At 46.7% G+C, this 24,150-nt stretch overlaps 1 protein-coding gene across 7 annotated transcripts in view; it reads left to right on the forward strand.

The window, feature by feature from the left end:
* The window catches only part of Osbp2 (oxysterol binding protein 2), a 174,273-nt gene extending 150,139 nt beyond the window's left edge, over positions 1-24,134 (forward strand). For 6 of the 7 annotated variants that reach the window (XM_021177839.3, XM_021177838.3, XM_085829155.1 and 3 more), the window contains 6 exons: positions 176-296; positions 525-628; positions 701-796; positions 879-1,054; positions 7,289-7,515; positions 7,709-13,352. In XM_021177839.3, coding sequence (XP_021033498.2) covers positions 176-296; positions 525-628; positions 701-796; positions 879-1,054; positions 7,289-7,515; positions 7,709-7,851 — 867 coding nt within the window. In that variant the 3' untranslated portion in view covers positions 7,852-13,352. Of the gene's footprint in view, positions 1-175; positions 297-524; positions 629-700; positions 797-878; positions 1,055-7,288; positions 7,516-7,708; positions 13,353-24,069 lie in introns of those variants that run through there. The other variant, XM_085829153.1, reaches the window with a different exon arrangement.
* The last annotated feature ends 16 nt before the right edge of the window (positions 24,135-24,150 follow it).

Below are 24,150 nucleotides of genomic sequence, written 5' to 3' on the forward strand. Positions count from 1 at the left end.
TTGCCCATTCCACACCCCCATGGGCTAGGCAAGGTCAGGATCCCTAAGACAAGCAGTAGCCAGACTTATTCCTGGGATACACGGGATGGAGCCATGTATCCTGGAGATTTGGAAGGCTGTCCTTTCCTGGCTGGGTCTGTCTCCCTATGCTCATATCCAGCTGGTCTGGTCCCAGGTAAGCCACCACCCCCCGTCTGCTGCCCACCACGTGTTCTCTAAGCATGGCTGGAGCCTCTGGCAAGAAATCACCATCGCCAGCAAGTTCCGAGGGAAATACATCTCTATCATGCCACTCGGTGAGCTGGGCTCAGGGCTCCCTGGACGGGAGGATGTTTGACCCATCTGAAAGCCAGCTGTAACCCCCAGGAGGAGCTTCATGGCCCACTGCCCACCAGACTCCTAGCCTATACCCCATCCCTCCAAAGCTTTGTAGATATTCCTCTGGTTCTTGACCCTGGGTCTGTGGGTGGTCTGACCAGAGCCCACGTGAGGGAACCATGGCCTCTGACCTGTCTGTCCTCCAGGTGCCATCCACCTAGAATTCCAGGCCAGTGGCAATCACTACGTGTGGAGGAAGAGCACCTCCACCGTGCACAACATCATCGTGGGCAAGCTCTGGATTGACCAGGTCAGGGGGGCCTTGGGGAGGTATGGCCTACGGTCCAGGGACTGACCACTGACCACCACCTGCTCTTACTAGTCAGGGGACATTGAGATTGTGAACCACAAGACCAAGGACCGGTGCCAGCTGAAGTTCGTGCCCTACAGCTACTTCTCCAAAGAGGCAGCCCGAAAGGTAACTAGGGCCACAGCCTGGAACCTCCCCCCCATGGGCCCAGAGCAGACTATGTGCTAATGTGTCCTGCCAATATCTTCAGGTGACTGGAGTGGTGAGTGACAGCCAGGGCAAGGCCCACTATGTGCTGTCAGGTTCGTGGGATGACCAGATGGAATGTTCTAAGATTGTGCACAGCAGCCCCAGCTCTGATGGGAAGCAGAAAACCGTGTACCAGACACTGCCTGCCAAGCTGCTCTGGAGGAAATACCCACTGCCGTGAGTCAGGGTGGGGCTCCCGCAGTTTTGGGGGGAATAGGCACCAAGAGAGAGGCAGAGAAGAGGGCAGGGAAGAGACTGGCAGAGGGTCACCCCTACCCCACCCGGCAGAAAGCATGGAATCTAGCAGAGATCAGGGTCAGGAGGCTGCCATCCCAGTGCAGACAGTGGCCACCCAACAGCTCATGGGTGTGAAGACGGTCATGGCAGCAAACGCTGTGAAGATACTCTGAACAAGTGGCAGGTTAGAGTTCTTCCCTGCAATGCCACAAGTAATAAAATGGAGCAAGACAACGGCTCACAGGAAACCGAGTGAGAAACTCGAAGTGAAGAAAAGAAAAAAATCTACGACAGAAATGACTGAAATTGAGGATCCGCAGCAAGGTTCCATAAACCAAATGTGGTCTCAGGATACAGGTTGGAAGGAAGGTGTTGCGGCCTAAATGCAAACTCCAGGGGTACTTGCAACTCCAGCACTCAGAAGTTAGAGCCAGGAGGGTTACAAGTTTGGGGCCAGCCTGAGCTGCCTAGTGAGATAGCATGAGCTACATAGTGAGACTCTGTGTCAAGAAGCCCAAAAGAGAGAAATATAGTGGGAAGGCCTACTCCTTGGTCAACCCAGTGAGTCACAGAGCACCCCCTGAAAGTGTGTGCAGAATTCACCCTGGACTCCCTGAGCAGGTCCTCAGCTGCATAAGGTCCACAGCAAGGCTGGGAGCTGTATCTAGCTGGCCCATGCTTCTAGCCCAGGGTCACAGAAGGAGACAGACAGATACTGCTGGAGAGAAAATAGCAGAGAGCATTCTACATCTATTTAAGTAGCCAGTTTTTCCAGCTTCTGGTTATGTCAGGTTGACCTGGGACTTGCTATATAGCTCAAGCTTCAAATTTGCAGTCCTCCTGCTTCAACCTCCCAAGAGCTGGGCTTTCAGTCATGTACCACTGTGCCTGGCCCCAAGCAGCTAGATTCTTAGAAAGAGACTACTTGTTGAAATCCTGCACCCCAGCAGCTGTCTTCAGCAATATCCGGAGCCTAAAGTCAGCCAGATAGCATCTTTCAGGTGCTGACAGACTGGCATTACCCATGACTGGAAGAGGAGGGATACAGCCATCCCTCGGTAACCACCAAGCCAACGAGTTTTCCTGGACTCACGGGAGGAAAGAAGCAAATAAAACTGGAAAGGAGGCAGAACAGATTAACAACGAAAGTCAAAAGATGCTCACTGAGGATGGAGGCGTGGGTGAGCGATGGAAACCCCCCACTGAGGATGGAGGCGTGGGTGAGCGATGGAAACCCCCCACTGAGGATGGAGGCGTGGGTGAGCGATGGAAACCCCCCACTGAGGATGGAGGCGTGGCTCAGTGGCAGAGCACCAGTGTGTTCAGCATACACAAGCACTTGTTCAGCTCCAGTACAAGAGATAAGACAAGTTCCCAGAAAGACCTCGGGTCAAGAGAGTCTATAAAATGAATGGTAATGGTAAAGATAAAGAAAATGTTCATTTAGAACTTGCTATAGTCAAAACAGTCGAATGCAGGACGATCATAAGTTCAAGGCCAGCCTGAATTACAAACCTTGTTTCAGAAAAAAGAGAAGGCAGTGTTTCAAGGTATTTTAAATGTCTTCTATTTTATATACAGATGTGTCCTGCATACGTATGTACGCACCATCTGCAAGCAGGTGCCCTGAGAGGCCAGGAAGGGGTCAGATCACCTGGGACTGGGGGTTACAGGTGGTCACGAGCTGCCATGTGGGTGCTGGAATTGAACTCAGTCCTTTGGAAGAGCAGCCAGCGCTCTTGCACATTGAACTATAGCTCCAGCCCCTCAATTTATTTTAAACAATAAGGAACCCAGGACATTTTGAAGGCCGGAGAAAAGACCTAAGTCTGGACTTGGAGATTGCAGTAGAATGGAATAGTGTCCCTTAGAGACTGTCTAGTGCCTACAGAGTGTCCCTTAGAGGTTTATGGGTCTCTGAAACATGACAGAGGCACAGCAGATCCTGTGGAAAGAGAAGACTAAAAGTTTGTGGCAGAATGGTCATTCCACAAGGAAAAAGATCAACTAGTGCTCCCACACACACATACACACACATACACACACACAGTGCCACCCCCACAGTGCTCACACACACACACACAGTGCTCCCCCCACAGTGTTCACACACACACACACACAGTGCTCCCCCCACAGTGCTCACACATACACACACAGTGCTCCCCCCACAGTGCTCACACACACAGTGCTCCCCCCACAGTGCTCACACACACAGTGCTCACACACACACACACACACACACACCTTGCATTATAAGAGAAGTAACTCCAGATGGCCTCTCCCAGTGAGATCAAATCTCCTGACTGCTAAGAAATAATTCACACTCTGAATGTGAAACTACTATCCCTTATGAAAATGTATCTTCACACATACACACACACACACACACACACACATACACACACACACACACACACACAAAGGACAGGATGCTGATGCAGTAAGCCTACCAGAGTACTTTCGTTCATTTTTCTCATTAAAAGATACTTGTCATGAAGATACTCAGGAAGTAGAAGCAGAGCGATAGGAAGTTTATGGCCAGCTGCTACACAGTGAATTGGAGATCAGCCTCAGCTATATAAGACTCTGCCTCAAAAAAACAAGGAAAAAAAGCATGAAAAAAGGGTACATGAACAGAGGGAGCAGGCCCACAGTGCCTGTACCTGGCAAAGGGTCAGAGCATTGTGATGCAGCCTTTAATCCCAGCAGCTCAGGAGATGGGAAGCTGATCTGCTGGCCAGGTAGTGCCAGCTAGAGATGCAGAGTAAGATCCTGACACCATGATGTCTCTGTGAAGGGACAGTTTATTCCTGACACCATGATGTGTCTGTGAAGGGACAGCTTACACAAGGAAGCATTTCACTGGGGGCTTGGTTTACAGTTCTAGGTTAGTCCATTATCATTGTTGCAGGGAACATGGCAGTGTGAAGGTAGGCACTGGAACAATTGCTAGGAGCTATATCCTGATCTTTAGGGAGCGAGGAGAAAAGAGTGGGAGAGGAAGATAGACTCAACCTAGCTTGTGCTTTTGAAACCTCAGCCCACCCCCAGAGACACACTTCCTCCAACAAGTCCACACGTCCTAATCCTTCCCAGACAGTTCCACCAACTGGGACCAAACATTCAAATACAAGCCTACGCATGGGAGCATTCTCATTCAAAACACCATAAGTTTACTGTCTAAAAACAAACAGACGACCAAACAAAAACAAGACCCCAACTAACCTAATAAGTATTTTTTTAAAAGGAGGGGGAGGGAGGGAGGGAAGAAGGAAGGAAGGAAGGAAGGAAGGAAGGAAGGAAGGAAGGAAGGAAGGAAGGAAGGAAGGAAGGAAGGAAGGACGGACCAGGGGCTGGACACCAGGGTGCTTACCTGACCTACATAACAAGAACACAGAGAGGAAAGAGGGCTGAAGTTACAACTTGAGTCAGTGATAAAGTGTGATTAGCATTTAAGAGGTCCTGGGCCTAATCCCTAGCCCCCAAAATAAGTAAGAGTATTTTATCATGAAAATAATTTAAGAGGGGGAGCAGTAGCTCACAGCTATAATACCAGTATCCTGGAGGCAGAGGTGGGCAGGTCAAGCCAACCTGAGCTACAGAATGAGATGCTGTCCCCCCAAAAAACAAACTAGGAGCTAGGAAGGTGTCTCCGAGTGCTCTCTGCTCTTGCAGACGGCCTGAATCCACTTCACAGGACCTATGTCAGTGGCTCACAGCACCAGGGGAGCTGATACCTTCCTCTGGCTCCCTTGGGTATCTGTTCTCACACATGCAGGAACTCACACACAGATATCCACTTTTTAAAAAATAGAAATAATAACAATTTAAAATTAACACATAAATAACTTTGGTTCAACAAACATAGCAAAATTAATCCAATGGGGAAATGCACCAGAGCTGTGGCTAGAATTTCACAGCAGACCGTCTGACTGGTGTGAAAAACCATCACACAGGTTGGTGAACGCAGCTCTGAGGCAGAGTTCTGGCCCAGTGCACACCAAGAGCCACAGCAAAGCAGCTTTTTTAAAAAAAAAGCCTAATACAGGCCAGGTGTGGTGGTACACACCTTTAAACCCAGCACTCCAGAGGCAGAGAGGCAGGAGGATGTTTGTGAGTTCAAGGCTAGCCTGGTCTACCTAGTGAGTTCCAGGACAGTGAGGGCTCTGTAGAGAGACCCTGTGTCCAAAAAAAAAAAAAAAAAAAAAAAAATACTCCTAACTGGGAGCCCAAAGCACCACAGGCACCATTTTGCATTCATTTGATTAGCAAATGAACACCTCTTTTAAGCATTCTCCAAGTGGGCATGTGCAGCGGTAGAGCCGATCTGAAACAAGCCCGACCTCATGTCTTGAAGAACACCCCCACCCCCACCCCACCCTGAATGCTAGTTTCCTGTAGATAGAGAAAAGAATCTGTTTGAAGTCCAAAGAAGGACACAGCAAGCAAAAGGAAACAGATGTCATAGTTAAGCCTGACCTCTGGATCCCTCCCAAATGACACTGAGTGAACAGTGCACGTCACACACAGTCCTGTGTTCTATCACCTTAGGCTGTGCTGAAGATACAGCTGAATACGTGGGTTTCCTTCAGCCGTAAGTCCCATCCCCAAGACAGCATGTTATACACACACAATGCTCCAAGTTTCCCAGCATTCTGGATGAGGGTGCAGCCTGACATGTTAAGTGCTTCAGTGTAGGTACAAAATCAAGAGAAGTTTTAAAATTCCCAACTAATTACAAAACATGTATCTGGAGGAAGAAAGTAAGAAATGGGGCTGAAGAGACGGCTCAGCGAATTAAAAGTAATGGCTGTTCCTTTAGAAGACAAGGATTCCCAGCACCCACACGGCAGCTCACAACTGTAACTCCAGTTCCAGAGGATTCATGGCACCAGCCATGCATATGGGGTGTGTGTGTGTGTGTGTGTGTGCTCGAGTGTGTGTGCGTGCATATACATGCAGGCAAAATACCCATATACATAAAATAATTTTTTAAAAATTCGACTAAAAGGATGTAAGGGTCTGTCCACAGAAACACTAACCAAGCAACTCCCCCCGCCCCTTACACACACACATCCCAGAGCTGGAGGATGTCACAGAACAAACTACAGCAAAATTTAATGACCAAGGTGGGGAGCACCGATGGATGGTGAGGACCGCAGTGGTCACTAGGCACTCTAGGTCCCAATTTGAACAGACCTTGCAACCTAGCAGCACAGCCTCAATGTGCAGCATGGGCTGATAGATAAAAAGAAAGGGACCACTATACAATCAACATGGGACATTTTGATATGCTGCTCTGAATTGTGAGAAGGAAAACAAATAAAAGCAGGGGCTTCAAGTCTGAACAGCAGAAATCACTAGTTAGCCATAGAACACTGCCGCCCAGCTGCAGCAAACCCACGCAGGCCATATGCAACTGGTCCATAGGCTGGACCACTAGACACATTTCAGAGTACTAAAAATGTGTGAGGGGTATCTTTTGACTTCAGAGCAATTATGCTAGAGGAAAAGGAAAAAAAAAACTAAAGAAGAAAACAAAAAACAAAACCCATGGTTATCCAGTCATGAAATATGCTTCAAACTAATCGGTAGGGCAGAGAGAACATTATGAAAGCCAGTCAGCCAGTGGACCTTGAATGATCACTGGACCTTGCTTGGTAAGCGCTGGAACTCGGCTAAAGTCATAAGTGGAGTGATTGACATGCAGCTTTGAAACGCCGATCACATCAGAAAAACATGAAATAAAAACAGTGAGCTAAGTATCTATCTCGAGTCAGAAAACAAAAGAACCAGTTCCAGTCAGTAGGAGGGAATATTGTGCATAATAAAGCAGAAAACCCTAAAGAAGGCCGTATTTTTATTTCCAACCAATAAACACACAGGCAGCTCCAACCTTGGTGTTCAATATAGGCAAGGCGCTGCAGCCAACATGCTATGCCTGGCGCTCAGCAAACCAGAGTAGCAGGGGAAAACCTTATGAGACACAGATGAAAAGGACAAATACCCAGAGAAGTTCTGTGTAGCGAAGCTGCGGGTGGGTGAGAGTGTACCAGGTGATGGAGCGTTCCACCCAGCTGATGGGCTCTCCAGGCTGGGTTCCTGAAGGATGAGCAGGAGCCCGTTAGGGAAGGGGCCACCTGGGTCGCTCACGCCACCGCGTCATCGCCACAGGGAGAATGCGGAGAACATGTACTATTTCTCGGAGCTAGCGCTGACCCTCAACGAGCAGGAGGATGGCGTGGCGCCCACCGACAGCCGCCTGCGGCCAGACCAGCGGCTGATGGAGAGGGGACGCTGGGATGAGGCCAACACCGAGAAGCAACGGCTGGAGGAGAAGCAGCGCCTGTCCAGGCGACGGCGGCTGGAGTCATGCACAGCGGGCTGCGGTGGGGAGGAAGGTGAGCACAGAGCAGAGCATGGCTGGCGGGGACCGGAATGGGGGTATCCCAGGGTAGAGGGGAAAATGAGAAGGGGTAATCTACCCCCGGGGGGGGGCGGGGAGAGGTGAAGAGGGGGGGTGAGCCCCAGAGCATGGCCAGGCAGCAGGCATTCACCCCCCACCCCCACCCCACCACTGTACCTGCCAAGCAGAGAAGGAGTCAGATGGCTATGTGCCGCTCTGGTTCGAGAAGAGGCTGGACCCGCTGACTGGGGAGATGGCCTGCATGTACAAGGGCGGCTACTGGGAGGCCAAGGAGAAGAAGGACTGGCACATGTGCCCCAACATCTTCTGAGCCACTCCTGCGGCAAATACAGGCGCCTGCACTGCCTGCCAGCCTTTTCTTTAATGCACCCAATTTACTACAGAACCCACACAGGCTTTCGAAGGGGTAAGGGCTGACCTGGGTTCTTGCCAGCCCCCAGGTTGTTGGGTCACCTCTGCCCGTTATGATTGACTTGGGCCCCATGGGCACCCTAGTTCCCAGTTACCATAACTCAGGCTGGGCGGGCCATGGGCTGCCCATGTCCTAACCCCAACCCAGGGAGGAAATGTCCCTCCCACCCCACCCCTCCCCCGCTAGGGAGTCTCTTTTGACTTTTTTAAGAAAAAAAAAAAATCTCCATTTCTTTCCAACGATGAGGTTTAGTAAATATTTTTTAGCATATCACTTAAAAGACTCACTTTCCAAGTGTTCATTCTTGCCACATAACTATCCTGGCAAGAGCCCTTTTTTAAAGACTTGAGGAAGCCTTTGAATGGGGAGCACTTTTAACACAGCCAGGCTTTCTATCTGGACTGTCCAAGCTCCAGGGGCGCAACACTGCGGAGGCCTGGGAGGCCTGGTTGGCACCGCAGCACAGTGTGCAGAGCCTGCAGGGGGAGCAGAGGAAGGTAGAAGGCAAACGCGCCCCCCACCCCGTGCCAGGCCCTGGCCATGCTGGGACAGCACCCCAGCCCCAGAGAGACCAAGAAGGGCTGAAAGGCAGGGTCCTTAGGTGCTTCCTGCCCAAGAATCAGGCTCCCAAGTCAGCAATAAGGAACAAACCTTCATTTAGCCTGGGCTGGTGACCCGGGCTCCTGCCGCCTGGCCTCCTGCTGTCCTTAGGCGGCATCAGGATGCCTCTCCTCAGCACTGCTGACATCTTTGTTTGCCTAATTTATATATATAATATACAAATATATATATAACATAACTATTTTGCTTAAATTTCTATGATACATGAAAGTGAAAAATGATGAAGACAGGAGTGCCTGTCTGAGTTTGGCCTCCTGTCGGCCCTGCCCTTACCTTGTAGTCCTCCCAGTGGCTTCTGCCAACCTTAGACATGAAACCTGTCCCTCAGACCCTCAGCCTCCAACCCATCTCACTTCAGTTTGACCTGGAAAGTTCCTTGCAGGGCCTTTCTTTCTACTCCAGGCCTAGTTTTGATTGTTTTGTTTGTTTTTTATTAAAAGAGAGAGAGAGAGAAAAAAAAAAGAGAAAACACCACGTATGAAATGCCTTACAATGCCCACTCTAGAGACGGGGTGGGGAAGGAGAGGGGGAGGGCACCTGGTCTCCCTCAGAGCTGGGCTGTACCTCTTCCCAGCAGGCATGAGCAAGCACCTTCTGACCACAATAAAACCCTTGGTTCTGGAGTTTTCCACAGCCCTGTTGCAGAGTCTCTGTCTGTGGCTGATGACGGTGACAGCCGGGTGGGGGTGGGGGTGGAGCATGGAGGCACAGGGCTTTATTCTGCTCAATACCTAAGCCACAAGAGTGAGTCTGGAGGGGAAGGGAAGACATGATGGGACAGAGGGAACACCAATTACTAACCCAGAGAAAGGACAACTCTGTGACACTACAGCCATGGTCCCAAACTGGGCCCAGATCTGCCCACAAGCTACCCAGAAGCCACCAGCAGTACCTATTGTTCATTCCTAGACATGTCCAGGTAGAGGTGGCATGGCCATGGACCTGGCAGCCCATGGAACTCACCAAAGACTGGTGAGTTCCATGCTGCCTGACAACTGTGGTGTAGGCAACACCTATTGTCCTGTTGCCAGGCAACTCAGATCACTGGCTTCTGAGCCAGGGAGCAGAGAGGCTGGAGGCTTGGCCCGTGGGCTCCACCTTCACTGCCTAGACTTCCAGGTGAGGAGAGTGGCTGCGGTGGGGACTGCAGATACCAGAGCCTTGAAGCCCAGCACCACGGGCTCTGACCTGGCCCCACAAAACACCATCCAGCCTTTTCCACCTACCTGGTAGGTGGCCGCTGTGAGCAGGAGGGGCAGCCCTGGGATGGACCTGACTCAGAAGGGCAAGGGATGGGACAAGCCGTACTAGGCACGGTCCAGAAAGGACAAAGGCCTGCACACTGAAGCCAAGAGGGATCCAGAGTCAGGAATGGAACAGCAGAACTCTAGCTAGCTGTAGCAACACAACGTTCTACAAAGATTGACCTACACTCTGGTTCCCTGTACAAAAGCCCTCTGAGTAGGAAGTGTAAGCAAAAGGCAGGGCTCATATGATAGCTAAACTGATAGGGTCTCAGCAGCAGCAGATTCACTGCCAGTCAAGACCTGAGATCACTGGACCACAGGGATAGTAAAAGCAAATTAAGGGGTCTGGGGGATGGTACTTGCCATGCAGCATAAGGATGGGAGTTTGGATCCCCAGGCAAGTATGGGAGCCACATGCAGTCAGGAGACAGACAGGTGTGGGTGCCTGTGTAGGGCCATCAGGCTGGCTAGCTAGACTAGCTAATTGGCGAGCTTGAGTTCAATTTGCAAAGCCCTCTCGACCAAGTGGACCATGCTTGAAGACGATACTCAGCACCAGTGTGAGGCCTCTAAGGTATGTGCATGCATTCTCACCTACTGCTTGACAAACACGCACCACAGTCCAGTTCTGGCTGGGAGAGATGACCTTAAACTGGCACAGCAGTCAGCACAGAACATACGCTTGTACCATAAGACACAGGAAGTGTGTCAGAAACCCACAGAGTGACAGGGTGACAAGGTATTAGAGAGATGATAGTGTGGTGCAAAGAAGTCCGCATCTGTGGAGGCTCAGTAGCCCAAGGGGAAGGGAGATGGAAGCTGCCCCAGATGCACAGAGTGCCAAGTGCCACTGTGAATGGGGTGCAGGCCCGGCAGCAAAGGCCTCCGCAACAGTGTGGGCACTCGGTAGTGAGGTAAAGGGTGTGGCGGGTGTGAGAGCATTAGGTGGCTCAAAGGAGGGCCACTCAGACCACAGGCTGCTGGTTCAAACAGGCTAGACAGCACTCACGCTCTTCCTCTCCAGCCTCTCCTTTTCATTCCGGCCTCCTGCCCCTTCTCTAGTGTTCTCTCACTGAGCACAGGCTGGCCCAGGCATAGGGATCTCTGCAGCCTCCCAAGACCAGGGTATGCTGTCCATCTTTTTACTGCATAGCTTCGAGCCTCTCTCTGTTCAGTTTCTAGCCACAGCTGCCTCTTCCCCTGCTTTGCCCATATATCTATGCCCTTTACCCTGACCATATGTCTAGCTGTGGAAAATGTCACCAGGACAACTCAGTCCATCTTTAACCATGCAAATGCTCTCTCTGAAAGAATAAAAGCACTCTAAAAATAAATATTTTTTTTAAAAAATGAACCCAGCCAATGACTAAACCCAAGATAATCAAGCTAGGCAGTGGTGGTACACACCTTTAATCCCAGCACTCAGAGGGCAGAGACAGGTGGTTCTCTGTTAAAGGTCAGTCTGGTCTACAGAACAAGTTCCAGGACAGCCAGGGCCACACAGAGAAATCATGTATTGGGTTTGGGGGAAGGACATCCAAGTCCCAGTGCAAACCACAAGTAATAAAAAACAAAACCAAAAGCAAACAAACAAAAACAGGCGACACAACACCCCTAACCCTACAGCAGTGGCCTCCATCAAGAATGACTTGATGAAATCCAGGAAAAAGAACTCCAAAGGATGACTGCATGTTCAAATAAGCCAATAAACTGAGTTCCAGGAGAACACAAATGGCTGGATGAAGTAAAGCCGATGCAAGATCTGACAGAGAGTTCAAGAAACACAAATAATGAAAAACTATAATCTGGAAATGAAAAAAAACAAAAGCAAAGCCCTGCAGAAAGCCTCACTGGCAGGCTAGAAGGTCTGAGCTTGAAGACAAGAGAACTTGGAAAGTCCCAGCACAGACAGGTAAGGTGCATGCAGCACTCTAGAGGGAATATGGACAATGCTTTTCCCCCTAAAGGCATTAAAAACATTTTCAATAAAATCAGAGTAGAAAATTTCCCAAAATTAGGAAAAAAGATAGCAATCCACACAATGAGAGGCATTCAAAACATCCAGCAGGTGACTGGACAAGAGCACCCTCACAGGGTAGGTAACTAAACTAGTCAGTGTACTCGAGAAAGAAGCACATGAAGAGTATGGTAAAGTCATACCTGAACAAATATGTTACCCTAGAGGTATACCGGTGACACAATGAAGGTCCATCTCAGTATACTGATGAGTTTACTAGGCTGACGTACAGAGCGTGTGTGAGCAGTCAGCTGAGGAGGCTTGGATACAGGCAAGCAGCTGAAGCATCACATAGCCCCACCCTATCACAGATGACAACCTCTTAGCAGCTGCATCACTGACTGCTTGGTTCCAGTAACTTTCCTATCCCGGCTCTAGCATCTCCCAAGGTCACGAACTTTGAGAGGAAATAACTGATAACCTAGGTGAGGTTCTTGTTACCCTGACTGCCTCCATCTACTAGGGAGTGTCAGTAGTTCCACTACCATTTCCCATAGCTCTGGGCACTACTTTATTATTCTCTTGTCATGGCTACTGGGGGCCAAGTCCAAGATGGCAGGCAGCATGTTAAACCCAGATAAGAAAATGGCCGTATAACCAGCACTGTGTATAAAGGCAGACCCGTGAGATTTCTTGACACACACTTTAAAAGCAAAGCTTTGTATAGCAGTTTTCTCCAAACTAAAACATTCCCTCCAGGAGGGAGATTAATAACTTCACATCACCTGTCTCGGGAAGCAGGTTTCTTGAAGGCCCCACCAAGCATTTGGCGAGTAAACATCTATTAGGGAGGAGACTGGCAAACCAAGCTGGAGAAAGATTCTTGGACCTGTTGAGCTGCCTGTAATTTATACTGAGAGCTCTGGGGTTGGTGAGTTCACACCTAGACTAGTGAGCTTTTTTAGTAATGTATTAGCTACTGAGTAATCTCTGCTCCTGTAAGTAACTCCTCATCTATATCCAAAGAAAAACTCATTGGTTTACCAAGTCATTCTTTGGTGCAATCAATACTCTGGTCTGCCACGAGTTCCCCTTTTGTAGTGAATAGATTTGTGTGTGTTGCATCTCTCCAGGTAAAGTCTCCACATACCACCAGGAGGGCTTGGAATGAAAGACAACCATCAAACCAGATTACTATACTCAGCAAAGCTATCTGTCTTCATTGGCTCAGCTGGTAAGAGCACTGACTGCTATTCCGAAGGTCCTGAGTTCAAATCCCAACAACCACATGATGGCTCACAACCACCTGTAATGTGATCTGATGCCCTCTTCTGGTGTGTCAGAAGACAGCTACAGTGTATTTATGTATAATAAATCTTTGGGCTGGAGCGAGCAAGGACTGAGAGAGCAGAGTTGACCGGAGAAAGCTGGGCTGACTGGAGTGAGCAGAGGTCCTAAAATTCAATTTCCAACATGAAGGCTCACAACCATCCCTGTTACACATCCCTGTTACAGTATACAGTTACAGTGTACTCATATAACATTTTATATATATATATATATATATATATATATATATATATATAATCTTTCCACAATAAAAACAGGATAAAGGAATTCATGGCCAGTAAGTACAGAAGATACTTGAAGAAATCCTTCAGACTGAAGAGGAAGACAAGTATGTGAGGCCACAAAAAAAAAAAATTAGCAATATTTGAATAAGCAAGAAAGGAAAAGGTAAACAACAAATACTACAGAATTAATAAAAGGACAGGACTTAATACACATCTTTCAATAAAAAACAAGTATTAATGGTCTTAATTCCCCAATCAAGAGACACAGACTAGTGGATTAAAAATCAGGATATAACTATGTGTTGCCTTCAAGAAACATATCTCACCACAAAAGGCAGATGCTATCTTGGTATGAAAGAATGGAAAAGGTATTCCACACAAATAGAACAAGGAAGCAAGCTCTGATGTTTTAGTACCTGACAAGATAGACTTCAAGTTACTGACTACTGACTGAAGGAACAATCCCTCAAGGGACATTGCAATTCTTTTTGTGTGTGTGTGATTAATATACTTATTTTTTATTTATATGAATATACTGTAGCTGTCTTCAGACACACCAGAAGAGGGCATCAGATCCCACTACAGATGGTTGTGAGCCACCATGTGGTTGCTGGGAATTGAACTCAGGACCTCTGGAAGAGCAGTCAGTGTTCTTAACCACTGAGCCATCTCTCCAGTCCTGGGACATTGCAATTCTAAACATAGGTACCAAACACAGGAGCATCTGGCTTCATTAAACAAAGATATCTAGATATAAAGTCACAGATTAACTCCTGCACAACAATAGTGAGTTACTTCAAAAGCCCACTCTCACAACAGGTGATCCCTGCAAAAACCAGAGAAACATCTCAAGTGACATCCCAGATCAAATGGACTTAACATACATCTACAAACCATTCTATCAATACACTTCAAAGTATATGTTCTCAGCAGCCCGTGGAACTTTCTTTAAAATCAGTTCTATTGTTGGAACACAAAGCAAGTCTTACATATAGCAAAAAAACAACCCATTGTATTCTATCTGATCACAGTGCAATAAAACGAGAAACTGTAGGCTATGCACTAACTGGGGGAGTTACACACTATTGAAAAGTGAATTGGTCATTGAAGAAATAAAGAAGGAATGGAAAACATTCCTCTGATGAAAATGAAAAGGCAACATTCCGAAGTGTCTGGGAATGGAAGTCAACGCCTTGGGTGGCACCACTTTTGAACTGTGCTGTTTGTTTTTCTGGGTGTCACTGGGATGGCAGAACTTAATGACTGTCCCCTCTGCAGAGGAACGGGACTCTATCAAGTACAATGACCTGCAGAATTTAGCCAAAAGGCTGGGCCTCTGGGCTAGCTTGGGTGAGGCACATTGTTAAGAGTCTTGAAAGCCCACCTGAATCCAGAATCAGGGAAGGAAAATACAAGCCATTCTCCTGTGATAAGCTTGAGATACAAATTAACAGTAAGGAGCCAGCTGAGAGGGAACCAGCTGGTGATGTCACCAACCCGAGGAGAAAGCCCGAGACAGTCCACAGAATTCCTAACTTCCAGGATCATTCTGAGATAAAAAGAAATGATCCTACAACATTTCAGAATCAAGAAAAGCAGGCAAATCAACACCTCAGAACTACCACAAAGGTTTCTTTTCTGCCAGACCAGAGCCAAGAAGACAGAATTGCAGCTTCCTCTGGAAAATGAAATACATGACACTAAATGTCCAAAGAGGCCTTTTAGAGACAAGATCTCTCTGCATGGGTGGGCTTCCCAGACATGGAAACAATAAAAGGACTGCAGCCACTAACTTAAGTTTCCTAAGACTCCTTTAAAGAACAATGGAGCCCTGGTAGCTGGAAGGTGGCTCAAGGGTTAAAGGCACTGGCTGCTCTTCTAGATGTCCTGAGTTCAATTTCAGCAACCACGTAGTGGCTCACAGCTTCTATAATGTGATCTGATGCCCTCTTCTGGCACACAGGAGTACATACAGACAGAGTTCTCTACATAGAGTAAATACATCTTTTTTTAACAACAGGAAAAAAGAATTCAAAGAAACAACACAATTCACTTACATCACCCTTGGTGGTGATCTAAAGAGAACAATTCTCTGAAGGAATGGGTACGCAGAGTTAGATTCCACTGGAAAACTTACAAACCCTCATCTCTAGACCAGGGAGGAAATGTGAGCAAGAACCAAAGGAGAGGAACAGAAAGGGTCTGGAAGCTCAAAGCAGCCTGGTTATGGTAAAAGCCCTTACTGGGGCTTTTATTCACTCACTGTGGATTCATTTAGTCCCAACTAACCACAGTGAATTTATTCATTCACTGTGGATTCATTTAGTCCCAACTAACTAGTTTTCCTACTGTAAATGTTCTGATATTCTTCCTCTACTTTAGTCAAAAGCTTTTTCCTACCATAACTTTGGTCATGATTTGTGGAGTGCCTGTTCTTCATGTGCTATGGCTCCCAGAATACATTATCACCTTAAAGATCATAACTGAAGTGGTTTTCACCTAATCTTCTCTTCAACTCCATTTCTTTTTTTTTTTTAAGATTTATTTAGTTTATGTATGTGAGTACACTGTAGCTGTACAGATGGTTGTGAGCCTTCGTGTGGTTGTTGGGAATTGAATTTTTTAGGACCTCTGCTCGCTCCGGTCAACCCCACTCACTCCAGTCAACTCTGCTTGCTCAGTCCCAAAGATTTATTTTTTATTATACATAAGTACACTGTAGCTGAGTCCAGATCCACCAGAAGAGGGAGTTAGATCTCATTACGGGTGGTTATGAGCCACCATGTGGCTGCTGGGATTTGAACTCAGGACCTTCGGAAGAGCAGTAAGTGTTCTTACCACTGAGCCATCTCGCCAGCCCATCAACTTTGCTTTTTAAATGAACTGTCCTCCTTTGGATTCCTTTTTTTTTTTTTTTTTTTTTTGGTCTTTTGAGACATGGTTTCTCTGTGTAGCCCCAGCTGCCCTGGAGTTCGATTTGTAGACCAAGCTGGCCTTGAACTCACAGAGATCCTCCTGCTGGAGCACCACAACCAAGGACACAATCTCAGCTTGTCCTTGGGATTCTTCACATCAAGGTCCTGCTAGTTCCTTTTTTTTTTTTTTTTTAATAGATTGGCTTTTTATTAATGACTCTTTATTGCTCCTGTAACAAGAAGAAACCACTCTCCTTTGTTTTTTCTGTATATGAGTTCACTATAGCTGTCTGTCTTCAGACACACCAGAAGAGGGCATCAGATCCCATTCATTATAGATGGATGCGAGCCACCATGTGGTTGCTGTGAATTGAACTCAGGACTTCTGGAAGAAAAGTCAGTGCTCTTAACCACTGTGCCATCTCTCCAGCCCAGTCTTGGTAGTTCTAACAAAGATGACCTTCACCCTTTTCTGAACAAGAGCATTTCCCTCATGGCAGCAAGCCATAGCAGAAGCTTAGCAAGGGAAAGTGAGATAAAGATAACAGGAAAAAAGAGACTGGAGAGGCCACCTCTTTGTTCAGTAGTCGGAAAATCTAATCAACTTATTTAAGTCTTATTGATTTGGTTATGGATCAATATTTTATCAAGGTGGAAAGTGCTTCAGCTTATAAGAGTGTTGTTCAGATCACTTCATGTCATTGCTAACTGTCACTCATAATAATCTTAAAGTAGAATTTTTCCGCTCTCCCTACTTGTTAAGTAAAAGCCACAGGGCAGAAGGTGTGCCTCAGTTGTAGTGCACGCCAGACCCTGAATTTGGCCCCTGGTATCATCACCAGTAACAAAACTGAGAATACAACTGTAAGAGTTACCATCTTTGCCAGACGTATATCTCACGAGTTGTAAGGAGCGATGAGAGCTGCTGGCTTATCTTTGTTCTTTGCTCTGCCATGTGGAGATTCTGAGTTGTGTATAATGCCTACAGTTTTCATAACTGTTTCTGCACTGTGAGGGGAGAACAATTGGGAAGAGGAGCTGGAGAGACTGCCACAGTTAAAAGAACATTCTCCTCTTGCCATGGACCTGACTCAGTTCCCAGCACCCATGTCAGGCAGCTCACAACGGCCTCTAATTGCAGCTCCAGGGAATCTACAAACAGAACATGATCCCTAGCAGAACTCTAACATACTTTTTAAAAAACTGACCAAGTGACTTTGAGATGGCTGCTCCCCAAAAAGGTATAAACGTTTCTCAATGGGGCATGGAAGGGAGAATGAAGAATCAATGGTGGCACATAACTTTAATCTCAGTATTCTGGAGGCAAAGGCGGGCAGATCTCTGAGTTTGAAGCCAGCATGGTCTACAGAGTGAGTTTCAGGACAGCCAGGGCTACACAGAGAAACCCTGTCTCGAAAAAAAAAAACAAAACAACAAAATTGACCTATAGATACACAAGCTACAAATCTTCAGCAGCCGTCATTTCCTCCAGTGCGCAGGTCACCACCTGCCATACTGTGGGTTGTGCTTGTCTCCTACTTGCAGTGTGGCCTAGGAGCTGCAGAAGGGCATCTGTCACACACACTGTAGCACCCCAGTGTCTCTCACAGGATGGTACCCTATAAGTGGTTGCTGTTTTAATATCAAGCCAGAAAGACCAGCCAGAGCAGAGAGAAAATGCAGGCAGCACCTGGGCAGCTGGGCAGCATTGCTTTCATGCCAGCTTCAGATGAGGCCTTAGAGATGAACTGGGGAAGAGCCGCATGCAATGACCCAGGAAACTCCTGATTTCCCCCAAACTGTAGGGCCCACACTGTTGCTCCTGACAGACTGAGATAGGTGTCTAAAAGAATCACCTGTATAGGAAAGAAGAGATGTAGCGAGAAGGGATCTAAAGACAGATAACTTTCAACATACAACCTACAGAATAACAACAAAGAATAACTTCCTTTTTAAAGATTTTTACGTGTATAAACTTTTTTGCTGCATGTGTGCTGGTACATTACATGCATGGACTGCTCATGGAGTTCAGAAGAGGGTGTCTGATCCTCTGAACTGAAGTTACAGATAATTGTGAGCTGCCATGTGGGTGCCAGATACCAAACCTGGGTCTTCCGCAGAACACCCAGTGATCACGTTGGTGAGATGCTCAACCATCCATAACGAGACACAAATAACCTATGGAATAGAGCAAGCTGGGTCGAGAGTGGGAGGGGGGTGGGGGGGGTGGAGATAGTGGCTGGAGCGAGTGGGGGCCGGAGCAAGAGGGAGAAAGGGAAGGGGGGAAAACACCCAGTGACCTTAATTGCTGAGACATCTCTCTAGCCCTGGAATAACCTTTTATTCTATTTATTTGTCTATTTATCTATTTATTTTAACTCCTTTTTATTCTTTTTATTACTAGCATGTATAATGTCAACAAAATCCAACAAAGACAGAGCTAAAATATAACATATTCAGCCCAGTGTTACATGAAAAAGAATTCTTGGGGGGGGGGGGTGAAGAGGCTAGAGAGATGGCTCAGCAGTTAAGAGCACTGGCTGCCCTTCCAGAGGTTTTAAGTTCAATTCCCAGCAACCACATGGTGGCTCACAACCATCTATAATGAGATGTGACGCCCTCTTCTGGTGTGTCTGAAGATAGCAAGTGTATTCACATACATAAAATCTTTTTAAAAAGTAGAGCACTTGCTAGCATGTGTAAGGTCCTCTGTTCAATCCATCACCAGGATTTTTTTCACAAATACAAATAAAACCATATCAAATAGAATGTAGCCACTTTTAAAAGGCATACAGCTAAGTGGTAAATTCGTGGCCAGTTGGGTTTAAGGATATATTCATTAAAAATGCAAAACTAGACATTTTAAAATATTTTGTTAAAATTTTATGTTTATGAATGCTTCTTGAATGTATGTATGTGTACCATATATATGCCCGGTGCCCACAGAGGTCAGAGAGAGCATCAGATCTGCTGGAACCAGAATTTCTGACAACTGTAAGCCCCATATGGGTGCTGGGACTCAAACACAGGTCTTCTGAGAGAGCAGCCAAGCTCTTAGCCACTAAGCCTTCTCTCTAGCCCTGACATTTTAAATCTTAAGCACAATCATAAACTGGAAAAGATACAAGGAATATGTTCACAGACATGGTACTGAGCCAGTGAGCCTAACCAAAAAGGTTTCAATACCTCAAAAGACCTGCTTAGCCTCTCTGCACTGCTGCTGCAGAATTTCCATCAACAATCTCATTCATGCCAGGCAGTGGTGGCACACACCTTTAATCCCAGCACTCGGGAGGCAGAGGCAGGCGGATTTCTGAGTTCTAGGCCAGCCTGGTCTACAGAGTGAGTTCCAGGACAGCCAGGGCTACACAGAGAAACCTCGAAAAACCAAAACAAAACCAATCTTATTCAGCTGTGGGCCCTGTATGCAACACTACTGACCAGCTGGGCAAGATGTGCCCATGGGTGCAATAGTAGCAGGTCTGTTATGGGGATACCAACTGCTCTCTGATCAGACCTGAGGCTCACCCCACAAGAGAATTTATATCTGGTACTGTGAACCAGTCAAAAGCCCTAGTCCTAGAAGTCATAGGCTGTAATGGGGAAGCAATTGCTGTTGTTTTGCTAAATGGATATGATACAACTATCTAGTTGCCTTTAAATTAATTAGCTATGATCAGAGAAGATTCTTTTTGTAGTGGTTACTAATAATTGGTCCCTGAAGCAGAGACTTTAATCAAAGTACTGAGAATGACTGCTGAATGCTCATAAATGGGACATCTGACAGAATTTTAGAGTCAGGAAGGAGGCATACATGAGAGGACATTACATGGCTGTTGCAATAGCTGTAATGACCTGCACACAATCTCCACAAGACTGGAGCTATCAATACCCTCTCCTGGAAACAGGATAGCTTATGGGGGTTCACTGCTCTCTGAAGATTTATAGGAAATTATGGCTGGTGTGGAGAGAGATTTTCTTCAGTGTTATAACCACTGGTAAGGTGCCCACACTCCTGTAAACAACCCTAATGAAACATGCATGCACATGCACACGCACGCACACACACACAATATGAAAGTAGAAGGTCTAGTTGGAAGGCAGCCCAAGCCTGTAATCCTGCAGCAGCAGAGGATCAAGAGGACTCAAGGCCTGCTTTGGACTAATGAATAAAAGGACAGCTTGGAAACTTAGACTGTTTCCAAACAAAAAGGGTTTAAATACAGGGGAGCTGATGACTGGGGTTAGAGCTTGGTGGTAGAGAGCTTGAGCAAGGACCTTAAAAACAAGCTTTCACAACTATCAGTTCATAAAATAAAGATAAATTACATATATTCAAGTATTACTGGCTTTTCTTCATATTAGTAGCCAGTAAGTACTAGACACAGGGAAAGGTACCCCATCGGAATCATGACAAAAGCAGTAACAGGAAATCACTTTAGTCAGAAACCTACTAAAGCTGTGTGAAGAAATTATAAAGGCTTACAGTCAGAAAGCTGTAGATCCCTTGCAAGGAAATTATAAAACCCCACTGGATAATCTAAAACATCTTTTCACCAGATCTTAAAAAGTTTATGTGCATGGTCCAGAGTCCAGAAATGGGCATCAGATCTCCTGGAGTTAGTAACAGGCAAGTGTTGCCACTTGACTTGAGTGTTGGGAACCCAGCTTTGGAAAAGAACTGCTCTTAACCAATGAGTCATCTCCAACCCCCTAAACTACTATGAACACATGGGAAACCATTTGTATCTTTCTGGGAGCTTACTAATATAACAATGTCGGGGCTGGTGAGATGGCTCAGTGGGTAAGAGCACCCGACTGCTCTTCCAAAGGTCCAGAGTTCAAGTCCCAGCAACCACATGGTGGCTCACAACCATCTGTAACGAGATCTGGCGCCCTCTTCTGGAGTGTCTGAAGACAGCTACAGTGTACTTACATATAATAAATAAATAAATCTTTAAAAAAAAATGTCAACAATCTCAAAACATATTTAAATGTAATAGTTTCAAACACAATTATAACCTATTTCCTCCTAGGGGTAAAAAAAAACTTGATGTAATCTTTACTATTTATACTACAATAGTTCCACGAAGGCTGACTTAAATAAAATTATTCATTGCAATAAAATGGATGTTTGTGGAGGCAAGGTTGGGAAGAAAGTGATCTTCCTCAGTAGGTAAGGAAGCCCCCAAACCTAAAATGATTTAGTTTTAGTCAGGTTTGGTGATGCCTGTCTTTAATCCTAGTACCTCTGAAGCAGAGGCGTGAGGATCTGCTAGAGGCCAGCCTGATCAGAGGGAGGTCTAGAACAGCCATGGCTACAGAGAACAAAACCTACAACAAAAAGTTTACCTTTCATACAGTCACTGCAAATGGAGCTAAGAGCAAACCTATTTCTGTTGTGAAACCCAAGAGGTCTCAGGTACTTAGCTCTACACAAAGGCTGGTAAGCCTGCACACAGGCTGGCCCTTCCCATGTCCTCCACCTTGCAGAAACAAGGGCTGCTGGAGAGAAGGGTGTCTGTGTGAAGTGTCACCTGGAGTGATCCTAACAAGTTGAAAAGACTGGGGGCCAGAGCCATGGCTCCTACTGCTTTTGGACAGGACTCAGGCTTCTGTTTTTAGCACCCACGGTTTCAATGCCCTCTTCTGGCTTCTGAGGGCACCACACACTTAAGTGATGCACAGGCATCCGGGAATGCAAAACATTCATACACATAAAAATAAATCTTTGACCTTTGCTGGCCTCTAAGATAACCCCAGGTTTTGATGAATCCCTCAGGCAACCTTCCTGCGTGATGTCATCTGTGCAACTCTGATCACGTGCTGTCTGAGCTGGGGGCAGTGCACTCTTCAGACCACCACCACTGGCCAGTTAGAAGGCCAGTGCCCTCAGGACTGAGCATTAGTTACCTGCCAGGCTCCTCTCCAGTGTCAACGGAAGCACCCCAGTCTCACATGTGAGACATCTGGGAGGGGCATTGAGAGCCTAGAGCCTAAGAAGGGCAGTAGTGGCGCACGCCTTTAATCCTAGCACTTGGGAGGTAGAGGCAGGCGGATTTCTGAGTTCTGGGCTAGCCTGGTCTACAGAGTGAGTTCCAGGACAGCCAGCTCTACACAGAGAAACCCTGTCTCGAAAAACAAGCAAACAAACAAAAAGGCAGGAAGAACGGCAAGTCACAGTAGCAGAGTAGAGGTGGCCACCGCTTTAAAAGAAATGGGGGGTTGCAAGGGACTGAGAATCCTAGTAGCATTCCAGGAAGGTCCCAAAGACCTGAGTTTGTAGTGTTCTTGCCCTCAAGGGCAGATGTTCCCCCACCCCTTCTTCCAGGTATTAGCTGGCAACTGTTGAGGATGAGAGCCCTAAGAAATGGCAAGAGTCTGGCGGAAGCTGAATGGAAGCCCAGCTCTTCCTTTGGGATACTGATGAAGCTGGCTAAAGAGCTAGCCATGATGGCAGCCCTGGGAAAAGCATGCCCCTTATATGGCCACTCAGTAAACACACACCTCTAGCTACTGGCTTTTTAGAAGCACTGAATTTCATGTGGGAACCTGCCCTTGTGGCTTACTAAACTGGAAGATCTGCCATGTAAGCAAGCCCTTTAGAGAAAGAACAGGGGCCAGAGTAGTGGCTTGCCTGCCTTCCAAGCAAGAAACAAGTTTCTGCTGAACCCAGCAGTGGCCCTGGGTGAGCCTAGCACCTGGCAGGTTACTGAAAATAGCAAGATTGAAGTGTAGGCATGGCAACACCTTGCCTTACCATCCCTTTTCACCGTGGAGACAGTCCCTCCAGCAGTGGAGGGAACGGGCAGTCTGAGCCCTGCCTCCTGGGTCAAGCTGGCTCTGCAGCTGCTTGAGAAGTAAGTACCATGTAGCTGTTGAACATGGAGGCCCTGTGGTTTTATCTCCAGTCCAGAACCTTGTTAGAATTCTTAGGATGTTTTGGGCTCACCCTACCCTGTTGGATGATCTTCCCAATAGGGATCAAGTAGCCAGTGCAGGCACAAAACCTGAGTTCTATGTAAACAGCAAATCTGGAATTTTTTCAGGCACATACTACTGATCCCTAAAGGTGCAAACTCTCAGGCAGCCACTGTATCTGAACATCATGCAGACTTGGGAAACAAGCCTGTAAGATAAAAAGCAGTGTCTCTCAGACGAAAAGAGAGAAGTTTCTTTAGCCTGTACTACTTATCTGGTGGTAGCCAGCATTTTACTCCTTAATGGAGTTAGAAATCCTGAGGACTCATTATCTACAAAAAGAACCCTAGTTCTAGACTCAGAACTGCAGACACCTCTCTACCAACAAAACCATAAACCTAGGCCAGCCAAAATGCTCCATTATGTGGGAAGTAAATCCCTTTTACTAATAGTGAAAAGTTAGGATTGGAGATACCTACAGTTAATGAGTTGAAACTGGAAGATGCTGAGAGCAGAATGATAGGCCTTTCTGGAACTTATCCTTTATATAAATGTAATGGATAAAGGCACACACACCACAGCTTTCTTCGCAGGTGTTACAATTGTTAAGTATACTGTTTCATGACAGCACAACCAAGATAATGAAATGCCCTGTGATGGTTCAGAACAAAGTAGACCCATACTGGCCATTCTGAAACAATATGATGTTCTTGGCAAATAATGTAAGGAAACTGGGTGCCCAAGAAAAATATTCTGATCTCCAGGGAAAACTTAGGGATCAGGTAGAAGAGAGCCCTTTTTTTCATGTTCAGCCTTTTGTATTTAAATTCTTACCAAGTCCACTGTTACTTAGCATTTTAAATCCCACCCTTCTCCCTTAGAGCCAGTGGATGTCTTATCATCAAAATGTTCCAGGTCAGCTATTCCATGATGTTCCCAGGAAAGACCCAACACTCAGAAAA

This window comes from Mus caroli, unplaced genomic scaffold, assembly GCF_978045245.1.
Source record: "Mus caroli unplaced genomic scaffold, Mus_caroli_1 scaffold_13, whole genome shotgun sequence".
NCBI lineage: Eukaryota > Metazoa > Chordata > Mammalia > Rodentia > Muridae > Mus > Mus caroli.